Here is a 20,885-nt window from a genome sequence, read left to right as displayed (position 1 = left end):
AAGACACTCCTTCGTTGCCCGGGCAGTGTGTTTGGGATCATTGTCATGCTGAAAGACCCAGCCACATTTCATCTTCAATGCCCTTGCTGATGGAAGGAGGTTTTCACTCAAAATCTCACGATATATGGCCCCATTCATTCTTTCCTTTACACGGATCAGTCGTCCTGGTCTCTTTGAAGAAAAACAGCCCCAAAGCATGATGTTTCCACCCCCATGCTTCACAATAGGTATGGTGTTCTTTGGATGCAACTCAGCATTCTTTGTCCTCCAAACACGACGAGTTGAGTTTTTACCAAAAAGTTATATTTTGGTTTCATCTGACCATATGACATTCTCCCAATCTTCTTCTGGATCATCCAAATGCTCTCTAGCAAACTTCAGACGGGCCTGGACAGACGGGCCTCCCCCCGTGTGGTTCTGGGATTTTTGCTCACCGTTCTTGTGATCATTTTGACCCCACGAGGTGAGATCTTGCGTGGAGCCCCAGATCGAGGGAGATTATCAGTGGTCTTGTATGTCTTCCATTTCCTAATAATTGCTCCCACAGTTGATTTCTTCAAACCAAGCTGCTAACCTATTGCAGATTCAGTCTTCCCAGCCTGGTGCAGGTCTACAATTTTGTTTCTGGTGTCTTTTGACAGCTCTTTGGTCTTGGCCATAGTGGAGTTTGGAGTGTAACTGTTTGAGGTTGTGGACAGGTGTCTTTTATACTGATAACAAGTTCAAACAGGTGCCATTAATACAGGTAACGAGTGGAGGACAGAGGAGCCTCTTAAAGAAGAAGTTACAGGTCTGTGAGAGCCAGAAATCTTGCTTGTTTGTTGGTGACCAAATACTTATTTTCCACCATAATTTGCAAATAAATTCATTAAAAATTCTACAATGTGGGCCTCCCGGGTGGCACAGCTGGCGCTGTACTGCAGCGAGGTCCATGGGGCGACGCACAATTGGCCTAGCGTCGCCCGGGTTAGGGAGGGCTTGGTCGGTAGGGGTGTCCTTGTCTCATCGCACACCAGCGACTCCTGTGGCGGGCTGGGCGCAGTGTGCGCTAACCAAGGTGGCCAGGTGCACAGTGTTTCCTCCGGCGCATTGGTGCGGCTGGCTTCCGGGTTGGATGCGTGCTGTGTTAAGAAGCAGTGCGGCTTGGTTGGGTTGTGTATCGGAGGACGCATGACTTTCAACCTTCGTCTCTCCCGAGCCCGTACGGGAGTTGTAGCGATGAGACAAGATAGTAGCTACTACAACAATTGGATACCACGAAATTGGGGAGAAAAAGGGGTAAAATTCAAAAAATAAATACATTTAAAAAAAAATCTACAATTTGATTTTCTGGATTTTTTTTCTCATTTTGTCTGTCATAGTTGAAGTGTACCTATGATGACAATTACAGGCCTCTCTCATCTTTTTAAGTGGGAGAACTTGCACAATTGGTGGCTGAGTAAATACTTTTTTGCCCCACTGTATATCCATTATAAGGTTTAATACTGTTCCACAGTTCTTTTCTAGTCTCTGCCTCTTATAGAAACGGTCTGAGCAGATGTGTGAGCCATTGCGGTCAAAACTGGGTGTCTGTGAGAAAGCGCGTCAAGTCTAAAAGAGATAGACACAGACCCCTGCAGGGGAGTAAATAGATAAGAGACTAGTCAGACATACCACTGTAAGCCACATGTGAATGGAAAATTACTGCCGAGCCCTTAGAAAACACTGGACTATTGTTTTCTCCTGCAAGTTTGTATATGTATATGCATGGGTTTGGTCTCATGAGTAGAAGGTGTTGATGTAGGTGGTTACATCACTAGGGGTTGACTGCAAGTATATTAAAGCAAATTTGACATGTTTTATTTTGCAGAACTTACTCTGAAACATACGTGCTGTGTTTCCGTTGTCAACTTCTGTCTGCAATTGCATTAATAAAGGTTTGATTGATTTCCTTAAAGATGATATTGTCTGACTGCTGATTTCACCAATAAGCCAATGATGGACAAGAAACAAGGAACCTACCCAGACAGTGGGGATACTTAGGAATAGATTTCGTAAATTAAACACATTTTTAGCTGGTGATTTTACAGTTTTTAATTTTTTTTACTAAACACTTTGGGGGGCCAAAATAAATTTTGGGTGCCAGTTACGGCCCGCGAGCTGCCTGTTGCCAACCCCTAAGCTAGAATGTTGAGGCCGGGCGACAGCGACAGGTCTTTACAGTGGTGATGTTGGAACATATGTTTTCACAATATTGTCAAAATATCGTAAGAAACCTTTCTGAGCATAGTAGCAAGTCGGTTGTAGGGCTATCGTAGAGTGTACACTAAGCAGCTGTTGAAGAGAACACCTACAGGTCTTCTCTGTGGTGGAGACTGCAGGTCCCTCTGTATCCTGGAGTTGGGCGTACACACTGATCTTGTACTGCGTGTTAGCTGTCAGGTCATTGAAGCAGTGCCGGGTGGTTCCTCCTCCCAGTTTTGCCTCCTGCTTATATCCATCTAAAATGAAGACAGAATTACCATCACATACAGTACATAGTTTACCACTAGTTACCATCACAATCAATGCTGTTGTCATTAGCAGGAGCATGTTCACCATAGAAATGTATGTAATGAATTCCAATTCTTAGAATTCCAATTCAAAGATGTCCACATTCTATTGTACAACCTCTCTTCCAGGGTTTGGGTCTACCATATTTCTTTAAAGGGATACGCCGTGATTTTGGCAGAGGCCCTTTATCTATTTCCCCAGAGTCAGATGAACTCGTGGATAAAAAATGTATGTCTCTGTGTCCAGTATGAAGGACGTTAGACATAGTTTCGCGAGCCAATGCTAACTAGCGTCAACAAAATTAGTGGAAGTCTATGGGTCTCTAGCAAAGCAAGCTGGTAGATACACATAGAGATTTCAGTCATTGAACTAACGCTAGCTAACATTGGCTCGGAAAACTACCTCTAACTTCCTTCATACTGGACACAGAGACATAACATCTGACAGTGCATTCGGAAAGTAGTCAGACCCCTTGACCTTTTTCAAAATGTTGTTACATTACAGCCTTATTCTAAAACAAATTAAATTGTAGTTTTTTTCTCATCGATCTACACACATTACCCCATAATGACAAAGCTCGATCACTGTTACTCCAACTTCTGACATGCCTACATGCCTGAATGCCTGAATATGCACACAGTATTAGCACCTATTGAACATACTAAAGCTGTGTCTTAAACATGTATCAAGACCTGTGCCTCTTACAAAAACTGTGGGGGTTATTCAAAAATCTGGCAACCCAAGCGGTGGCCTTAATCTGAATAGAATCTCATTGTTAGGTCTCCTGTATAGGTGGCGGGCTCATTTCTCACCCCATAATTTTTATTTCGGAACGTTCCCCTTAAGGCCTCAATTCAAGCCATTTTCCAACATACACCGAGGTGGTATTTTCTCTGGGTAATTATATATTTATCTAGCCATCATAAATCCTCATTTGGGCCTAATGCCGGCTGATAGATGTAATATTTCAGGAGCTCCCAAAGGTAATGCTGCGAAATTGCAATGTGCGAAACGCTACATGATAATAATTAAGTTTTGGTCTCAGTGTTAAACTTGATGAAATGCTTGCATTATTTCCCTATCTGACAGATTATACTCATATTTGGATCGAAACAGCATTGATGTGACATAGACATTTTAAATGTTCTATAACTGAAATATTGTCACGCCCTGACCTGAGTATTCTTTGTTTTCTTTATATATTTTGGTTAGGTCAGGGTGTGACGAGGGTGGTATGTGTGTTTTTGCCTCATCTAGGGTTTTTCACTGTCTAGGGGTTTTGTAGATTTATGGGGTTGTTTCCATCTAGGTGTTTATGTAGGTCTATGGTTGCCTAGATTGGTTCTCAATTAGAGGCAGGTGTTTATCGTTGTCTCTGATTGGGAACCATATTTAGGCAGCCATCTTCTTTGGGTATTTTGTGGGTTATTGTCTATGTTATGTTGCATGTTAGCACAGTGTTCATTAGCAGTCACGGCCGTTTGTTGTTTTGTTCAGTGTACTTCGTGTTTTTTCATCATCCATTAAACTATGCATTCACACCACGCTGCGCTTTGGTGTACTCCATACGACGATCGTGACAAATATTCCACCTGTTGCACAAGTCCCACTAAATGTTAACTGTATATTAGGAGAAATTGTTAATTGGATGTCATTAATTGGCTAGAATTAGATGAATGCCAGGTTATCTCATTAATTCAGGACTTATTCCGTATAATCCTATGGAAGGGCATACAATATGAAATTTAGACCAATTTGAGGGCATTAAAACTTCTCATAAACTTTAAATATCTATTTAGGACTACGGCACTGACTGAGTAGCAAACTCTCACTTTGACATCAGGTTTAATTTCACTTCCAGACACCCACCCACACTGACAGTTGGTTGGAAGTCTCACGTCTGTGAAGTGATAATTATTACTTAGAAGGTAAAAGGCTCCTAGAATCTTTTCCTGAATATAATTGTTTTGCCTAATAATGTGCTGCTTCGATGCAAATTCAGTATCTAGTTAACTACAATCTGGTACAAAAGTGTCTGGAACTCCCTGTCAGAGCACGTTGAACAAGAAACCCAATTGTTTTTCTTTCTCATCCTAACATTTTCAAAAATGAGGTGCAATTACGGTCATCCGCATAACAAGTACAGTGCCTTGGGAAAGTATTCAGACCCCTTGACATTTTCCACACTTGTTACGTAACAGCCTTATTTTAAAATTGATTACATTTTTTAAAAATCCTCAGCAATCTACACACAACACCCTATAATGACAAAGTGAAAACAGGTTTTAGTAAATTTTGGCATATTTATTAAACCTAAAAAACAAAAATACCGTATTTACATACGTATTCAGACCTTTTGCTATGAGACTCGAAACTGAGCTCAGGTGCATCCTGTTTCCATTGATCATCCTTGAGATGTTTCTACAACATGATTGAAGTCCACATGTGGTAAATTCAATTAATGGGACATGATTTAGAAAGGCACATACCTGTCTATATAAGGTCCCACAGTTGACAGAGCAAAAACAAAGTAATGAGTCAAAGGAATTGTCCGTAGAGCTCTGAGACAGGATTGTGTCGAGGCACAGATCTGGGGAAGGGTACAAAAAAATATCTGCAGCATTGAAGGTCCTCAAAAACACAGTGGCCTCCATCATTCTTAAATGGAAGAAGTTTAGAACCACCAAGACTCTTCCTAGAGCTTGCCACCCGGCTAAACTGAGCAATCGGGGGAGAAGGGCCTTGGTCAGGAAGGTGACCAAGAACCCGATGGTCACTCTGGCAGAGCTCTAGAGTTCCTCTGTGGAGAAGGGAAAACCTTCTAGAAGGACAACCATCTCTCCAGCACTCCACCAATCAGACCTTTATCGTAGAGTGGCCAGACAAAAGCCACTCCTCAGTAAAAGGCACATGACAGCCCGCTTGGAGCGTGCCAAAAGCCACCTAAAGACTCTCAGACCATGAGAAACAAGAATCTCTGGTCTGATGAAACCAAGATTGAACTCTTTGGCCTGAATGCCAAGCGTCATGTCTGGAGGAAACCTGGCACCATCCCTACGGTGAAGCATGGTGGTGGTAGCATCATGATGTGGGGATGTAAGCACACTGCCAAGACAACGCAATCTCTGAATGTCCTTGAGTGGCCCAGCCAAAGCCCGTACTTCAACCCGATCTAACATCTCTGGAGAGACCTGAAAATAGCTGTGCAGCAACGCTCAGCATCCAATCTGACAGAGCTTGAGAGGATCTAGAGAAGAATGGGAAAAACTCCCCAAATAGAGGTGTGCCAAGCTTGTAGTGTCATACCCAAGAAGACTCAAGGCTGTAACCACTGTCAAAGGTGCTTCAACAAAGTACTGTGAAAAGTATCTGAATACTTATGTAAATGTGATTGCATTTTTTTATGTTTTTGCTTCGTCATTATGGGGTATCGTGTGTAGATTAACCAGTTGCATCTCTAGGGGCGCTATTTCATTTTTGGATTAAAAACGTTCCCGTTTTAAGCGCGATATTTTGTCACGAAAAGATGCTCGACTATGCATATTCTTGACAGTTTTGGAAAGAAAACACTCTGAAGTTTCAGAATCTGCAAAGATTTTGTCTGTAAGTGCCCCAGAACTCATTCTACAGGCGAAACCAAGATGATACGTCATGCAGGAAATGAGCAGAATTTCTGAAGCTCTGTTTTCTAATGTCTCCTTATATGGCTGTGAATGCGACAGGAATAAGCTTAGACCTTCTGCCGTTTCCCCAAGATGTCGGCAGCATTGTGACGTATTTGTAGGCATATCATTGGAAGATTGACCATAAGAGACTACATTTTCCAAGTGTCCGCCTGGTGTCCTGCGTCGAAACTGGTGCGCAAAGCCATGTGCAAGTATTTTTCCATTTGATTGAGAGGGGAAACCATGCTTCCACGAACGATATATCATCGAATAGATATGTGAAAAACACCTTGAGGATTGATTCTAAACAACGTTTGCCATGTTTTCAGTCGATATTATGGAGTTAATTTGGAAAAAAGTTTTGAGGACTGAATTTTCGGGTTTTTTTGGTAGCCAAATGTGATGTACAAAACGGAGCTATTTCTAATACACAAAGAATATTTTTGGAAAAACTGAGCATCTGCTATCTAACTGAGAGTCTCCTCATTGAAAACATCTGAAGTTCTTCAAAGGTAAATGATTTTTATTTGAAGGCTTTTATGTTTTTGTTGAAATGTTGCGTGCTGGATGCTAACGCTAATGCTAACGCTAAATGCTACGCTAGCTAGCTACTTTTACACACATGATTGTTTTCCTATGGTTGAGAAGCATATTTTGAAAATCTGTGATGACAGTGTTGTTTACAAAAGGCTAAGCTTAAGAGATGGCATATTTATTTCATTTCATTTGCGATTTTCATGAATAGTTAACGTTGCGTTATGGTAATGAGCTTGAGTCTGTATTCACGATCCTGGATCCGGGATGGGGAGATCAGAAAGGTTAATGAGGGAAACAAACTATTTAAACAATTTTCGAAATAGGCTTTAACCATACAAAAAAATCAAAGGGTATGAATAGTTTCGAATGCACTGTATATCTTGTCCCCACTCACACTTGGCTAGCCATCATTCACTTTTTTAACTATAGGATATGTAAATGTCAAATCAGTTCACCTTTTTAAAAGCCTTGTAGGCCTACTGTACTGTATATGACTCTAAACCAAAACTCTAACCCCAAATACTAGCCCCTGTACCAAACCTGTACAGTCTGACCTACTGATATTATATCTTATGCTTTATACTGTATATAATATAGCATAATATAACTGTCACACCCTGACCTTAGTGTTCTTTGTTTTCCTTGTTATTTTGGTTAGGTCAGGGTGTGACATGGGTGATGTATGTGTTTTGCCTTGTCTAGGGGTTTTGTTTGTTTATGGGGCTGTTTCCTTTCTAGGTGTTTATTAAGTCCATGGTTGCCTAGATTGGTTCTCAATTAGAGGCAGGTGCTTATCGTTGTCTCTGATTGGGAACCATATTTAGGCAGCCATGTTCTTTGGGTATTTTGGTGGGTGATTGTTTCCTGTATCAGTGTTTGTGCCACACAGGACTGTTTCGTTGCCAGTTTACTTTGTTGTTTTGTATTTGTGTTCATGTTGAGTTTTCTTATTAAATACCATGGACACTTACCACGCCGCATATTGGTCCGATCCTTGTTTCACCTCTTCAGAGGAAGAGGAGGAAATCTGCTGTGACAGAATCACCCACCAGCCAAGGACCAAGCAGTGTGGTAACGGGCAGCAGCAACAGCGGCCGAAGACACAAGACTCCTGGACGTGGGAGGAAATCCTAGACGGGAGAGGACGCTGGGCAAAGCCAGGGGAATATCGCAGACCCAAAGTGCAGCAGGAGAAGCAGCTGCAGCAGCGGCAGCAGCAGCAGGAGAGGCAGCAGCAGCAGGAGAGGCAGCAGCAGCAATGTCAGGATTCCTGGACACGGGATGACGTTTTGGCTGGCAAGGGTTGCTACACATGGGAGGAGATCCTGGCTGGTAGGGATTGCCTACCATTGGAACAGGTGGAGGCAGCGAGGAGAGCAGAGGCAGCCGGAGAGAGGAGCCAACGATACGAGGGAACGCGACTGGCAAGGAAGCCCGAGAGGCAGCCCCAAAAATTTATTGGGGGGCACACAGGGAGTGTGGCTAAGCCAGGTAGGAGACCTGTGCCAACTTCCTGTGCTTACCGGAGAGCAAGAGGGACCGGGCAGGCACTGTGTTATGCTGTGGAGCGCACGGTGTCTCCAGTGCGGGTGCATAGCCCGGTGCGGTACATTCCAGCTCCTCGTATCGGCCGGGCTAGAGTGGGCATCGAGCCAGGTGCCATGAAGCCGGCTCTACGCATCTGGTCTCCAGTGCGTTTCCTTGGGCCGACGTACATGGCACCAGCCTTAGGCATGGTTTCCCCGGTTCGCCAGCACAGCCCAGTGCGGGCTATTCCACCTTGCCGCACTGGCAGGGCGACCGGGAGCATTCAACCAGGTAAGTTTGTGCAGGCTCGGTGCTCAAGAGCTCCAGTGCGCGTGCACGGTTCGGTCTATCCAGTGCCACCTCCACGCACCAGCCCTCCGGTGGCAGCCCCCCGCACCAGGCTGTCTCTCCGTCCTTTGTCTACAGGTGTTCCCGCCTGTCCAGCGCTGCTAGAGCCTTCCTCCTCTCCAGCGCCGCCAGATTCTCCCGTCTATCCAGAGCTGCTAGATTCTCCCATCTGTCCAGAACTGCTAGAGTCTCCCGCCTTTCCAGAGCTGCTAGAGTCTCCCGCCTGTCCAGAGCTGCTAGAGTCTCCCGTCTCTCCAGCGCTGCTAGATTCTTCCATCTGTCCAGAGCTGCTAGTCTCCCGCCTGTCCAGAGCTGCTAGAGTCTCCCGTCTCTCCAGCGCTGCTAGATTCTTCCATCTGTCCAGAGCTGCTAGATTCACCCATCTGTCCAGAGCTGCTAGAGTCTCCCACCTGTCCAGAGCTGCTAGAGTCTCCCGCCTGTCCAGAGCTGCTAGTCTCCCGCCTGTCCAGAGCTGCTAGAGTCTCCCGCCTGTCCAGAGCTGCTAGAGTCGCCAGTTTGCAAGGAGCCGCCAGAGCCACCAGTCAGCCAGGAGCCGCCAGTCAGCCAGGATACGCTAGAGCCGCCATTCAGCCAGGATCCGCCAGAGCCGCCATTCAGCCAGGATCTGCCAGAACCGCCATTCAGCCAGGATCTGCCATGATCTGCCAGAGCCGCCATTCAGCCAGGATCTGCCAGAGCCGCCATTCAGCCAGGATCTGCCAGAGCAGCCAGTCAGCCAGTATCTGCCAGAGCCACCAGTCAGCCAGGATCTGCCAGAGCCGCCATTCAGCCAGGATCTGCCAGAGCAGCCAGTCAGCCAGTATCTGCCAGAGCCGCCAGTCAGCCAGGATCTGCCAGAGCCGCCATTCAGCCAGGATCTGCCAGAGCCGCCATTCAGCCAGGATCTGCCAGAGCCGCCAGTCAGCCAGGATCTGCCAGAGCCGCCAGTCAGCCAGGATCTGCCAGAGCCGCCAGTCAGCCAGGAGCTGCCAGAGTCGTCAACCAGCCTGAGCTACCCCTCAGTCCTGAGCTACCCCTCAGTCCTGAGCTGCCCCTCAGTCCTGAGCTGCCCCTCAGTCCTGAGCTGCCCCTCAGTCCTGAGCTACCCCTCAGTCCGGAGCTGCCCCTCAGTCCGGAGGAGTTTGTTTAGTCCAGAGGTGTCCCTCAGTCCTTTGGGCCCATTTATTAGGGTTCCCAGGTCAGGGTCGGCGGCGAGAGTCGCCGTTCCTAGGAGGCCACAAAAACGGACTAAGACTATGGTGGAGTGGGGTCCACGTCCCGCGCCAGAGCCGCCACCGTGGACAGACGCCCACCCAGACCCTCCCCTATGGATTTAGGTGTGCGGCCGGGAGTCCGCACCTTTGGGGGGAGTACTGTCACACCCTGACCTTAGTGTTCTTTGTTTTCCTTGTTATTTTGGTTAGGTCAGGGTGTGACATGGGTGATGTATGTGTTTTTTCTTGTCTAGGGGTTTTGTTTGTTTATGGGGCTGTTTCCTTTCTAGGTGTTTATTAAGTCTATGGTTGCCTAGATTGGTTCTCAATTAGAGGCAGGTGCTTATCGTTGTCTCTGATTGGGAACCATATTTAGGCAGCCATGTTCTTTGGGTATTTTGGTGGGTGATTGTTTCCCGTGTCAGTGTTTGTGCCACACAGGACTGTTTCGTTGCTAGTTCACTTTGTTGTTTTGTGTTCATGTTGAGTTTTCTTATTAAATACCATGGACATTTACCACGCCGCATATTGGTCCGATCCTTGTTACACCTCTTCAGAGGAAGAGGAGGAAATCTGCCGTGACAATAACATGGTATATCACAGCATTTGAATAATGTTACAAATGACTATCCCCTAGTTCCTTATTCAATTATGTTGGGATGTGTGAAATCTCTGTCAGGATTACAAGTGAATCCTCCTCCTGGCAGGCTTCCGTGTCCGACCATGATTCCCTGCCAGGAGCATAATTCCTGACCGGGATCACATGTGGATTTTAGGGGGGAGCTGACAGCCTTATCCACATGGAGACGTGTGGCCGCATGGTAATCACCTCCTTACACTAGAGTGGCTGTGTCAGTGTGTGGGAATACCAATGTGGATTTGGTTGCATATACTGTACTGTACAGTGTAAGTCTGCACACAGCATTGTTAATGCTAAATTATAATTATTTAGCCTATTTGGCCTATTTATTGCCTTACCTCCCTACTCCTCTGTACATAGATTTTTCTATTGTGTTATTGACTGTACGTTTGTTTATGTGTAACTCTATGTTGTTGTTTGTGTCGCACTGCTTTGCTTTATCTTGGCCAGGTCGCAGTTGTAAATGAGAACTTGTTCTCAACTAGCCTACCTGTCAATGAGAGGATGTGGATATTTTCCTGCCACGACAAATTACTTGCTTTTAGTAAGCTCAATACCGTAAACAAACTGTTGTTGGTTCAAAAGGCACAGGGTAGTTGATAATAGTGTATGTTTGTGTGGTGCTCGGTACTCACTGAGCAGCGACTCGATGACCACACGGTACAGAGTGGCGTGGCGGTGGGCACCCCACTGGGCACACACGCTGGTCATCCTCACCTGGTAGGTGTTCAGATTGGTCACTCCAAGGTACACTGTGACAGAGAGAGACAGGCACATTATTACTGTAATAGATCCACCACATCACACTTTAAACCATACCACTCCTCTGAAGGAGATACATAGTGTGCGCATGGACGCCAGATCTGCCTCTGCTTGAGCCAACTCCTTTGTTGTTGTCCTGCATATGGCAGATCCACCATATCATACTGGAACCCATTTCACAACGGGCCTAATACTGAAAAGCATGTCTATGGATCAGTATCCAGTAGACTGTAATGCTATACTGCAACATATTGGATTGTAATCTTGTCATCGTGACTTGACTTTAACCAGAGCAGTGACGGTAAAAACACCAGTGATAAAATGATACAGCACAAGACCTGCATATCCTTAACGATACCGAGCAGACATTTACCGTCAGGCAGTACATCTATCGCCACACAGCATATGTCTCCATTTGAGTTGGACTCTAAATATATGGAGCCTTGGCTTCCGTAACCACGCATGCATTTTTCATTTGCGGAAAAGTTATTTTGAGAGTTGAAATATGGTGCCGGTATGTTACTCTAACGATCAACAGTACAAACCATTTATGCAAATATATGCATGCATTTCTTAATCTCATTATTGCGTGCTGCTATGGGTTTGAATATTTCAGTGGGACATACAGTACAGTTTCATTCCAAAACGCTACATATCCATTTTCAGAAATGTTAGTAAATTAGGTTTTATTGTTTAAAGAAAATATGAAAAAGATTGGTATGTTTTTTCACTATTTAATCATGGCATGTTGTTCAATGACAGACATGTATTCATTTAAAATCTATCACTTGATGGTTTCATTTCAGAGAGACAAATAATTATGTTTTTTTGCAAAATGCTATATATCCGCCTCACTCTCAGAGAGATAAGTAATACAGCTATGTTTTACAGAGTCAAATGTAACAAATAACTACATTTTTAACAAAGAAATGTACAAATTATACATTTGTGACATCAATATTTAAACATGATATTGAACATTACATTGAGCCATCCCCATTTTCTCTTATTATAGTGCCGTGTTCATTAACATGCTCACTGTATGTCAGTCAGGCATCAAACTCCACCCAAGAGACACCCCTATCTTGATGGCTATATTGCTATCTATGCCCTTCAAAATCGCGCGCTACCCAAGCGTGCTTTGCTTAATTATTATGCACAAGGTGATATCGTAGTCTTAACGCAAACGAATGCGAGTCTCTAGTCTCCACTCCTCCCTACAATCTGATTATCTGGGAGCTGCCAGCTCTAATAAGACAATGATCTCTGTTACAGTGCTGAGTTGCTGACACTGGTACTACATTAGGCACGCATGCCTGACCACTTGATATCATTGTGGCATCTTCAGTCTCTAATGGAGTGAAGCTATGCTACTCAATAATTCACACTGACTCAGACAGTTCCAGTCAACCTACAGGGGCGGCAGGTGGTCTAGAGGTTAGGAGCTTTGGCCCAGTAACTTAAAGGTTTCTGGTTCGAATCCCTGAGCCAAATAGGTGAAAAATGTGTTGACGTGCCCTTGAGCAAGGCACTGAACCCTAATCACTCTGGGCAAATGTAGAGAGGGGTCTAAGTCAACCTTACATTGGCATGGAAAGAAGATTATGACTAAGTGGTATATCTAAAAATGTCTTTATTTTATGTAAATTGTCTTGTTTCTGATGAGCGATCAATGTGACCAAAAATCTTGTAGTAAGTATTAAACTGTTTAGTATAAAGGTTTGTTATGTTCTGTAGGCATGAAGAGGATAAGTAAGTAAGTAATTATGCAGTTACAGTATACACAGGGTCCATTCTGGAGTCCCGTTCTACCTGGAGGCGCTGAGTTAAATAAGTTCAATAAGTTGAATTATCGATTCATTAACTGTTTATTATGCAAAGTATCCATTCTCAAGTCCCATTCTACCTGGGGCTAGTCTACTCACATGTCCTGGCCTTGCCGGTGAGGGTCTCGCTGGAGCCGGTAGTGTAGGAGGCGATGACCCTGACGCCGTACTCAGTACCGCTCATCAGGTTCAGGATCAGCATGGTGTTCACGTCCTCGCCCACAAAGGTCTCCAAAGCAGGTCCCGGAGCTGTGGAGAAGAGAGGTGTGTGTGTGTGTGTGTGTGTGTGTGTGTGTGTGTGTGTGTGTGTGTGTGTGTGTGTGTGTGTGTGTGTGTGTGTGTGTGTGTGTGTGAGAGAGAGAGAGACAGCTCACATTCACTACCACACATACTACAGCACACTGCTTGCAGAACTCGTAGGCTACTCTCGCCTAAGGAGCATTTAAAACATTATTGATTTTTTTTCAGCTGTCCGTGATTGCATGAATTTCATGAATACTGCATCGTATTAAGGGTGAAGTGGAGTTGAGTGTAGTGGCTTGTCAGTCAGAAAACAGCTTTAGACATAATTGTGTGGAAAGATTTAAATGTGTTTTGTGTCAATGCAGTTTTGCTCTCTACCAGAGGGCATCCTATCAATAGCATGATAGGTATTTCTCTGTTAATAAGCATTTTGTGCTTAGAAGGTGATGAATTGGACAGATCACATGTGAATAGGATCACAAGCGTAGAAGGGGGCCCAGAAGATCATCCTTTGTAGTTAACAAAATATATTGAATGAGGATTCATGCACTTTTTCACTGTGTGTGTGCAGTAGTAGTAGCAGTAATATTAGTAGTAGTGATAGTAGTAGTAATAATAGTAGTAATAGTAGTAGTAGGAGTACTGATAGCAATACTTATATTAGTAATAGTACTAGTAGTAGTAATAGCAGTAGTAGTAGGAGTACTGATAGTAGTAGTAAACGTAGTACTAGTAGTAGTGATAGTAATATTAATAAAAGTAGTAGTAATATACTAATAGTACTAGTAATAGTAATAGTAGTAGTAGTAGTAGTGATAGTAGTAGTAATAGTAGTAGTAGTGATAGTAGTAGCAGTAGTAATATACTAATAGTAGTAGTAGTAATAGTAATATTAGTAATAGTATTAGTAGTAGGAGTACTGATAGCAGTAGTAGTACTAGTATTATTAGTGATAGTAGTAATAATAGTAGTAGTAGTAATATACTAACGGTAGTAGTAGTAATAATAGTAGTAATAATAGCAATACTGTAGCAGTAGTAGTCAAATTAGTAGCAGTAATAGTAATAGTAGTATTAATAGTATTAGTAGTAGTAGTAGTAATAGGAGTACCGATAGTAGTGGTAATAGTAGTTGTAGTACTAGTAGTAGTAGTAGTGGTAGTAATATTAGTAATAGTAGTATTAGTAATAGTAGTGGTAGTAATAGTATTAGTAATAGTAGAAGTAGTAGTAATAGTACTAGTAGTGGTAGTAATAGTAGTAGTAGGAGTACTGATAGCAGTAGTACTAGTAGTAATATTACTAGTAGTAGTACTGATGGTAGTAGTAATAGTAGTAGGAGTACTGATAGTAGTAGTAATAGTAGTATTATTACTAGTAATAGTAGTGACATTAATAGTAATATTAATAGTAGTAGTAATAGTAGTAGTAGTAATGGTGGTAGTAGTAGTAGTAGTAATATTACTAGTAGTAGTACTGATGGTAGTAGTAATAGTAGTAGGAGTACTGATAGTAGTAGTAATAGTAGTATTATTACTAGTAATAGTAGTGACATTAATAGTAATATTAATAATAGTAGTAATAGTAGTAGTAGTAATGGTGGTAGTAGTAGTAGTAGTAATAGTAGTAGTAGTACTAGTAGTGATAGTAGTAGTAGTAAAATACTAATAGTAGTAATAGTAATAGTAGGAGTACTGATAGTAGTAGTAACAGCAGTAGTGGTACTAGTAGTAGTAGTAGTAGTAGTAGTGATAGTAGTAATACTAGTAGTAGTAGTAATAGACCAATGGTAGTAGCAGCAATAATAGTAGTAATAACAGCAATAGCAGTAGTAGTAATAGTAGTACTAGTAATAGTAGTATTAATAGTATTAGTAGTAGTAGTAATAGTAGTAGTAGCAGTAATAGTAATAGTAATTGTGGTAGTAGTAACAATAGTAATAGTAGCAGTAATAGTAGTAGTAGTATAGTAATAGTTGTAGTAAAAGTGGTAGTAGCAATAGTAGTAGTAGTAGTAGTAAAATTAGTAGTAATAGTAATAATACTAGTAGTAATAGTAGTAGTAGTAAAAGGAAGAGATTGACCGTATAATATATGCTTTTAATAAGCAGTATAGATAATGTAGGGTTTATGTGGGTAAGATGGGCTGGGGGGGGGGGGGGGGGGGGGGGCATGAATGTGTGTGTACATACCAGAGATGGGTTTGTAGACGACTCTATAGCCCATAGTGGGGGATGGGGGCGTGTCCCAGGTGATACGGAAGCGGTTGTACCATTCCTCCGACACTCTCAGGTTCCTAGGAGCAGACAGTGGCACTGCAGGATGAATGAAAGAAGAGATGGATAGGTGGGAAATAAGTATTGAGACATGAGACAGATAGATATAGAGAGAGTTAAATGGAAAAAGAACAAAAGAGACAGACAGACAGACAGAAAGTTAGAGAGAGAGAGAGAGAGAGAGAGAGAGATAGAGGTATAGAGTGAGTGAGCGATGGACAGAGAGAGAGAGAGAACAGAACTCACTCAGGAATAAGGTACATTTTCATCAAGTACAGTTATGAATTGTAGATGAGAAACTCTGCGTACATATGAGTCACTCCATCCTCCTGTCCTAAAAAGAGAAGCACACTGGGGAGTTCTTAAATTAAACACGATACATGTCTGATGGGCTTTAAGATGACTAACTTTGAGTCAGACTCACAGCATTGGACTGAATTACAACTGGATTCAGTAGAGTTAGCATGACTTCTCCAGACCTGTTCCATACAGTACAAATCATTCACACACACACATACATATACACACACACATTCAAGGTGACATTGTTGTTTGAGGGATTGCCTCATTTTTCATTCTTAAAGTGGACAATACATTTCAAATTGGTGTCCAGGGACTGTTCTTTTCAGAGCAGGGAAAATAATCAGTAACTAACTACTCATGTAAGCTTTTGAGGAAGATAAAGAATGAAAATGTGAATTCCATTCAAAAATGTTTGTTAATGATGTGAGTGCTTTCAGCTTCTGACAACCACCGGGGACGGGCTGCTGGCCATGTTGACTCCAATGTTTCCCACTGTTGTGTCAAGTTGGCTGGATGTCCTTTGGGTGGTGGACTATTCTTGATATACACGGGAGACTGTTAAGCATAATAACCCAGCAACATTTAAGTTCTTGACACACTCAAACTGGTGTACCTGGCACCTACTACCATACCCCGTTCAAAGACACTTACATTTTTTGTCTTGCACATTCACGCTATGAATGGCACACATACACAACCCATGTCTCAATTGTCTCAAGGCTTAAAAATCCTTCCTTAACCTGTCTCCTCCCCTTCATCTACATTGATTGAAGTGGATTTAACAGGTGACATCAATAAGGGATCATAGCTTTCACCTGGATTAATTTAGTCAGTCTATGTCATGGAAATAGCAGGTGTTCTTAATGTTTTGTACACTCAGTGTGCAAAGAGCGTGCAGAGCTGTCATCAAAGCAAAGGGTGGCTATTTTGAAGAATGATTTGTATAACACTTATTTGTTTACTACATTATTCCATATGTGTTATTTCATAGTTTTGATGTCTTCACTATTATTCTACAATGTAGAAAATCTTAAAATAAAGAAAAACCCTGGAATGAGTAGATGTATCCAAACTTTTGACTGGTACTGTATATCTCAGAGTCCGTGTCACCATGGAGAGAAGGTCATGCAGACAGACTTACAGGTGCGTCCCATGCGGCTAACACCGGGGCCGTCTCCGTCGGCGTAGACCGGGGTGACCGTCACCTTGTACTCCATGTCAGACAGCAGTGGCTGCAGCAGGAGGCTGTTCTGACCACCTGGGACCATTTTCTAGAACACACACACACATTTGCCAATCACAATATGAGGACGACAAGGTTCTGGTATTGTCTGGAGTGGAGGGACATGCTGGGTCAATGTGACTGGTGATTAAATGTACTGGAGTTGTAGCCTTGTAGCAGACCTGTCTGACCATAGGAGTTGGCAAGACAGCCAAAAATATCTGGTATCAGGCTAGCTAATAGGAGCTCTGTGATGTCTTTGTTTTTAGTGATAACAGAGAAATTGATCTGACTTCCGTTTTCACGTCTTTTACATTACATAATTTAGCAGCCGCTCTTTTCCAGAGCAACTAATAGCAGCAATTGGGTTTGTGCCTTGCTCAAATCGGCTTTGAACCAGTGATCTTTTGGTTACTGGCCCAACGCTCTTAACCGCTAGGATACCTGCCGCCAAGCAAATCTTCATCTCCTTACGTTATGTGTAATAACGTGTGATAGTGCATGAATGAACATGCTGTACTGAAGAAAACCATTCAGCAAATGACTGAGTAAACTGAATGATTACAAGACACAGATGAAGGAAGTTGATACTGTATTCAGGAGAATCTCTAGTCTAGGGCATGAAGGGGAATCAGTGAATGACAAAGAAGAATTCCTCCCAAAAATAGCTAAGAACATGTCAGGAATGCACTTGAGCAAAAAAAAAGATCTGAATCATACTGGCTCTGGTTGCGTATAAATCTCTGTATGTACTGTGGCAGACAGCAGGGAGAGCTGAGGGGAGTGGTAATTGAGGAGAGATATCTTGCAGGTACCTGGCTCCACCCCCAAGCCTTATATGGACTTCCTGCCACAATGAGGAAAGGTTGTGGGTCGTTAAGCCAGGGAGTGCTTGGGGATAAAGGAGGATAGCAGCCTGCACAAAGGGGCAGAGGTGAGAGACAAGAGTGGGAGAAACGAGAGCAAAATCTGTGTGATTGCCCGTTGTGACCTGGACTGTCGGACTACAAAAGTAAACAATTAAAAATATGTTTTTTTGTACTTTGCCCCCAATTTATGAACAAATGTAATTAATAGTCTATACCTCCATTTCAAATTCAATGTCTATCTAAACACTGATATCAGTACATTTAATTGGAAAAATAGTCAAACAAGATACTTAAACTTTCAGGAGTTAGGCTATAGAAGTTAATAGACTAATGTACGGCACAACGTATAACTCAACATGTGAACACTGTGAATTCGTAATGTAGGCTGTCTAATTTCAGAATCACCTAGAATGTCTGTCATTTCTGGACTGCAGCCACTCCTCCTCCTCTTCCCTCTCTCTCTCTCCGTCTCTGTTTCTCCCTCATCCACTCTCCATTCCTCCTCTCATTCCTGTTTGCATTCCGAGCGTGTGCGGTCTAGCCTCGCCTCCATCCCAAAAAGTTCCACAGCCGTGACAAGTAGCGAGTTTGACAAATCAATTTCAGGCCAACTTGATGAAAATAGCAGCTATCTTTTTCGAAGGGGGGGACCGCAGGACGGAGTGTGACCCAAGTAGCCAAGTCCCAGTGCTACCGCCATTGCCTAAAAAAAATTATAACTTGGTCGCTCCCTCAAACTATTTATAATTTATCCGGTTCAAACTAGTTGGGAATGAAGTATCTGTGAAGAATGCAAACTCTCAATCCCCTTGACTTTACTACAAAGTATGGCTGTGGGTTCCACTCTACTGCTCTTATTCCCTGGCTGGCCTTCAATAACCTGTGTTTGGATGGGAGCTGTTCAGGCTGTGGTGCTGAAAGTTGCCAGTGAATTCAGAAACAAAATGTGAGGCGTCAGTGGCTTTTCCCGGTTTTCCTGTACTATAGCAGTGGACTAGGAATGAATTGGTGTTTTGTCATTGAAAGTCATGATTGCATTGTAAAGTTATCTTTCAATGAGGCTGTAATATTGGTTTGGGATGCCGCATTACAAAACCAGCAAGGTTTATACAAGAGATAAGTACTACTTATCGACTACATTCCCACCACCAGTTTTCAAATACAAAGCGGACTACAACATTCTGATATCAATAGATAAGGAATCTGATTAAACACTATATCACTATGCATCTGCCACAAACGCTTAAAGACTACCATACAACCCAAATTTCTCCCATACATACATATCTAATAATTGGAAGGTCACCAAGAGCAGTGCGTTCTCAAGAGACACTGGCTGAATGAATGGCATCAATACAATACTAATCCATTCAGACAATGTAAGCTTATCGCTAATGGGAGAGCGAGGGGCTGGTTTTATTGTAGTGGCCATATAAGAGGGTCATACTAGGAAGCATGGGGGGGTCATACTCTGTTTATCTTAAATATGAATTAGAGGAAGGGCTGACATTGAAAAGAGCTAGGCTGTGGAGATCTTGGGAATCATACTAACGGAGAAGAAAGGAATTCTTCTTGTTTGCGTCTTACCGTCTCCTCGGCACGATCGCCCCTGGCGGTGACATAGGCGACGCGGTACTGACGCACGTTGCGGTCCTGCTGCTCCCAGGACACCTCCATGCTGAAGGTGGTGTGATCGCTGAGCAGGAGGTTCCTCACACCCAGATGCACAACTAGGTGAAGGAGGGAGGGAAGAAGGGAGGGAGGGAGAGAGGGTACAGGAGGTTGGAGGAAGGTAGAAAAAGAGGGCAGTGAGGGAGAGTAAGGGTGGAGGGAGGGGGAGGTTGGAAAAGGATGAGTTGAGAAAGGGAGGTGGAAAATGGGGCGAGGAGAGAGACACCAGGTGGCTTTACTATGCAGACGGTGTGGGTGGATGCATACATTTGAATAAACACAATATCATTAGACTAATGACGCAACAGTGCAGAAAGAAACAGCAAACAAAAACACAGAGATCCTGGTGAGATCATAGCTACATATTATTGATGAGGTGAGTTGCAATTTTAAACCAAGTGAAAAGCACTATTTAAATGCAATCCATTATCATTACCATCACTATTATAATCAACAGGACAAGTTGGGGAAAATACTATTAAAAGCTCCCGCAAAAACCCCTTTATAAAAATCTTTACAGTATGTCATGACGTTGGCCTGGGGGTAGGTTTATGACAGTCATAAATACCTCTTCCCCCCCTTTTCCTCTCTCTACCCTACTGATGTGACATTTGAAAATACCTTGGTTAACATAAAGATTCTGGGAACATCAGAAGGTGGGGGGAAATTAACTATATTCTGGTAATCCGACCAATGCGGTGGTACTTAATGAATATGATGTCAGTTCGGTTGTCATCGGAGACATTCTCATCAATGATATGATGACATAAACTCTACAGTGGAAAGTCAGCACATTGTAGTTATCGGATTCACATGGAATTGTTGTTCAATTTAAATGTTTGAATATAAAATGATTGGTGAAGAGATGAAATGTAATTTTAGCTTCCAAATGCGATATTTGGGTTTTCATAAGGTTAGGGCTCTGCTCAATCAGTGGCCCGCCCCTGTGAAGAGACATGGGTTATAAAACTTTTCAAACACACCCTTCTCGCTCCACTATATAAAGCCTTGACGTCCTGTGAGGACGACGGGATGTGAGGACGATGTGAGGACGACGGGCCATACGTTAAAAGGACTAACATGTCAACTACAGAACTAAGCCAACCTTAGCATGAGCTTTGGTTGCGAATGGTATGAACTTTGAACTCTTATTCACTATAGAAGTGATACCTCCTAGCCATTGAGTTAGCAACAGCAGCTGCAAACGTGGGCTAGGAAAGAACAGACAGAGTATCTCGTCTACCACACAATG

At 43.1% G+C, this 20,885-nt stretch overlaps 1 protein-coding gene across 5 annotated transcripts in view; it reads right to left on the bottom strand.

The window, feature by feature from the left end:
• The window catches only part of LOC110489432 (collagen alpha-1(XIV) chain), a 96,350-nt gene that overhangs the window by 34,215 nt on the left and 41,250 nt on the right, over positions 1–20,885 (bottom strand). For all 5 annotated transcript variants that reach the window (XM_036970754.1, XM_036970756.1, XM_036970753.1 and 2 more), the window contains 6 exons: positions 19,550–19,692; positions 17,013–17,142; positions 15,485–15,607; positions 13,151–13,300; positions 11,099–11,215; positions 2,334–2,480 (listed from right to left, as the gene is read on the bottom strand). In XM_036970754.1, coding sequence (XP_036826649.1) covers positions 2,334–2,480; positions 11,099–11,215; positions 13,151–13,300; positions 15,485–15,607; positions 17,013–17,142; positions 19,550–19,692 — 810 coding nt within the window. The remainder of the gene's footprint in view (positions 1–2,333; positions 2,481–11,098; positions 11,216–13,150; positions 13,301–15,484; positions 15,608–17,012; positions 17,143–19,549; positions 19,693–20,885) is intronic.

Source organism: Oncorhynchus mykiss, chromosome 32 (assembly GCF_013265735.2).
Source record: "Oncorhynchus mykiss isolate Arlee chromosome 32, USDA_OmykA_1.1, whole genome shotgun sequence".
NCBI classification, from domain to species: Eukaryota; Metazoa; Chordata; class Actinopteri; order Salmoniformes; family Salmonidae; genus Oncorhynchus; species Oncorhynchus mykiss.
Note: the sequence above shows the minus strand (reverse complement) of the source record. Positions and strands in the feature narration are given on the sequence as shown.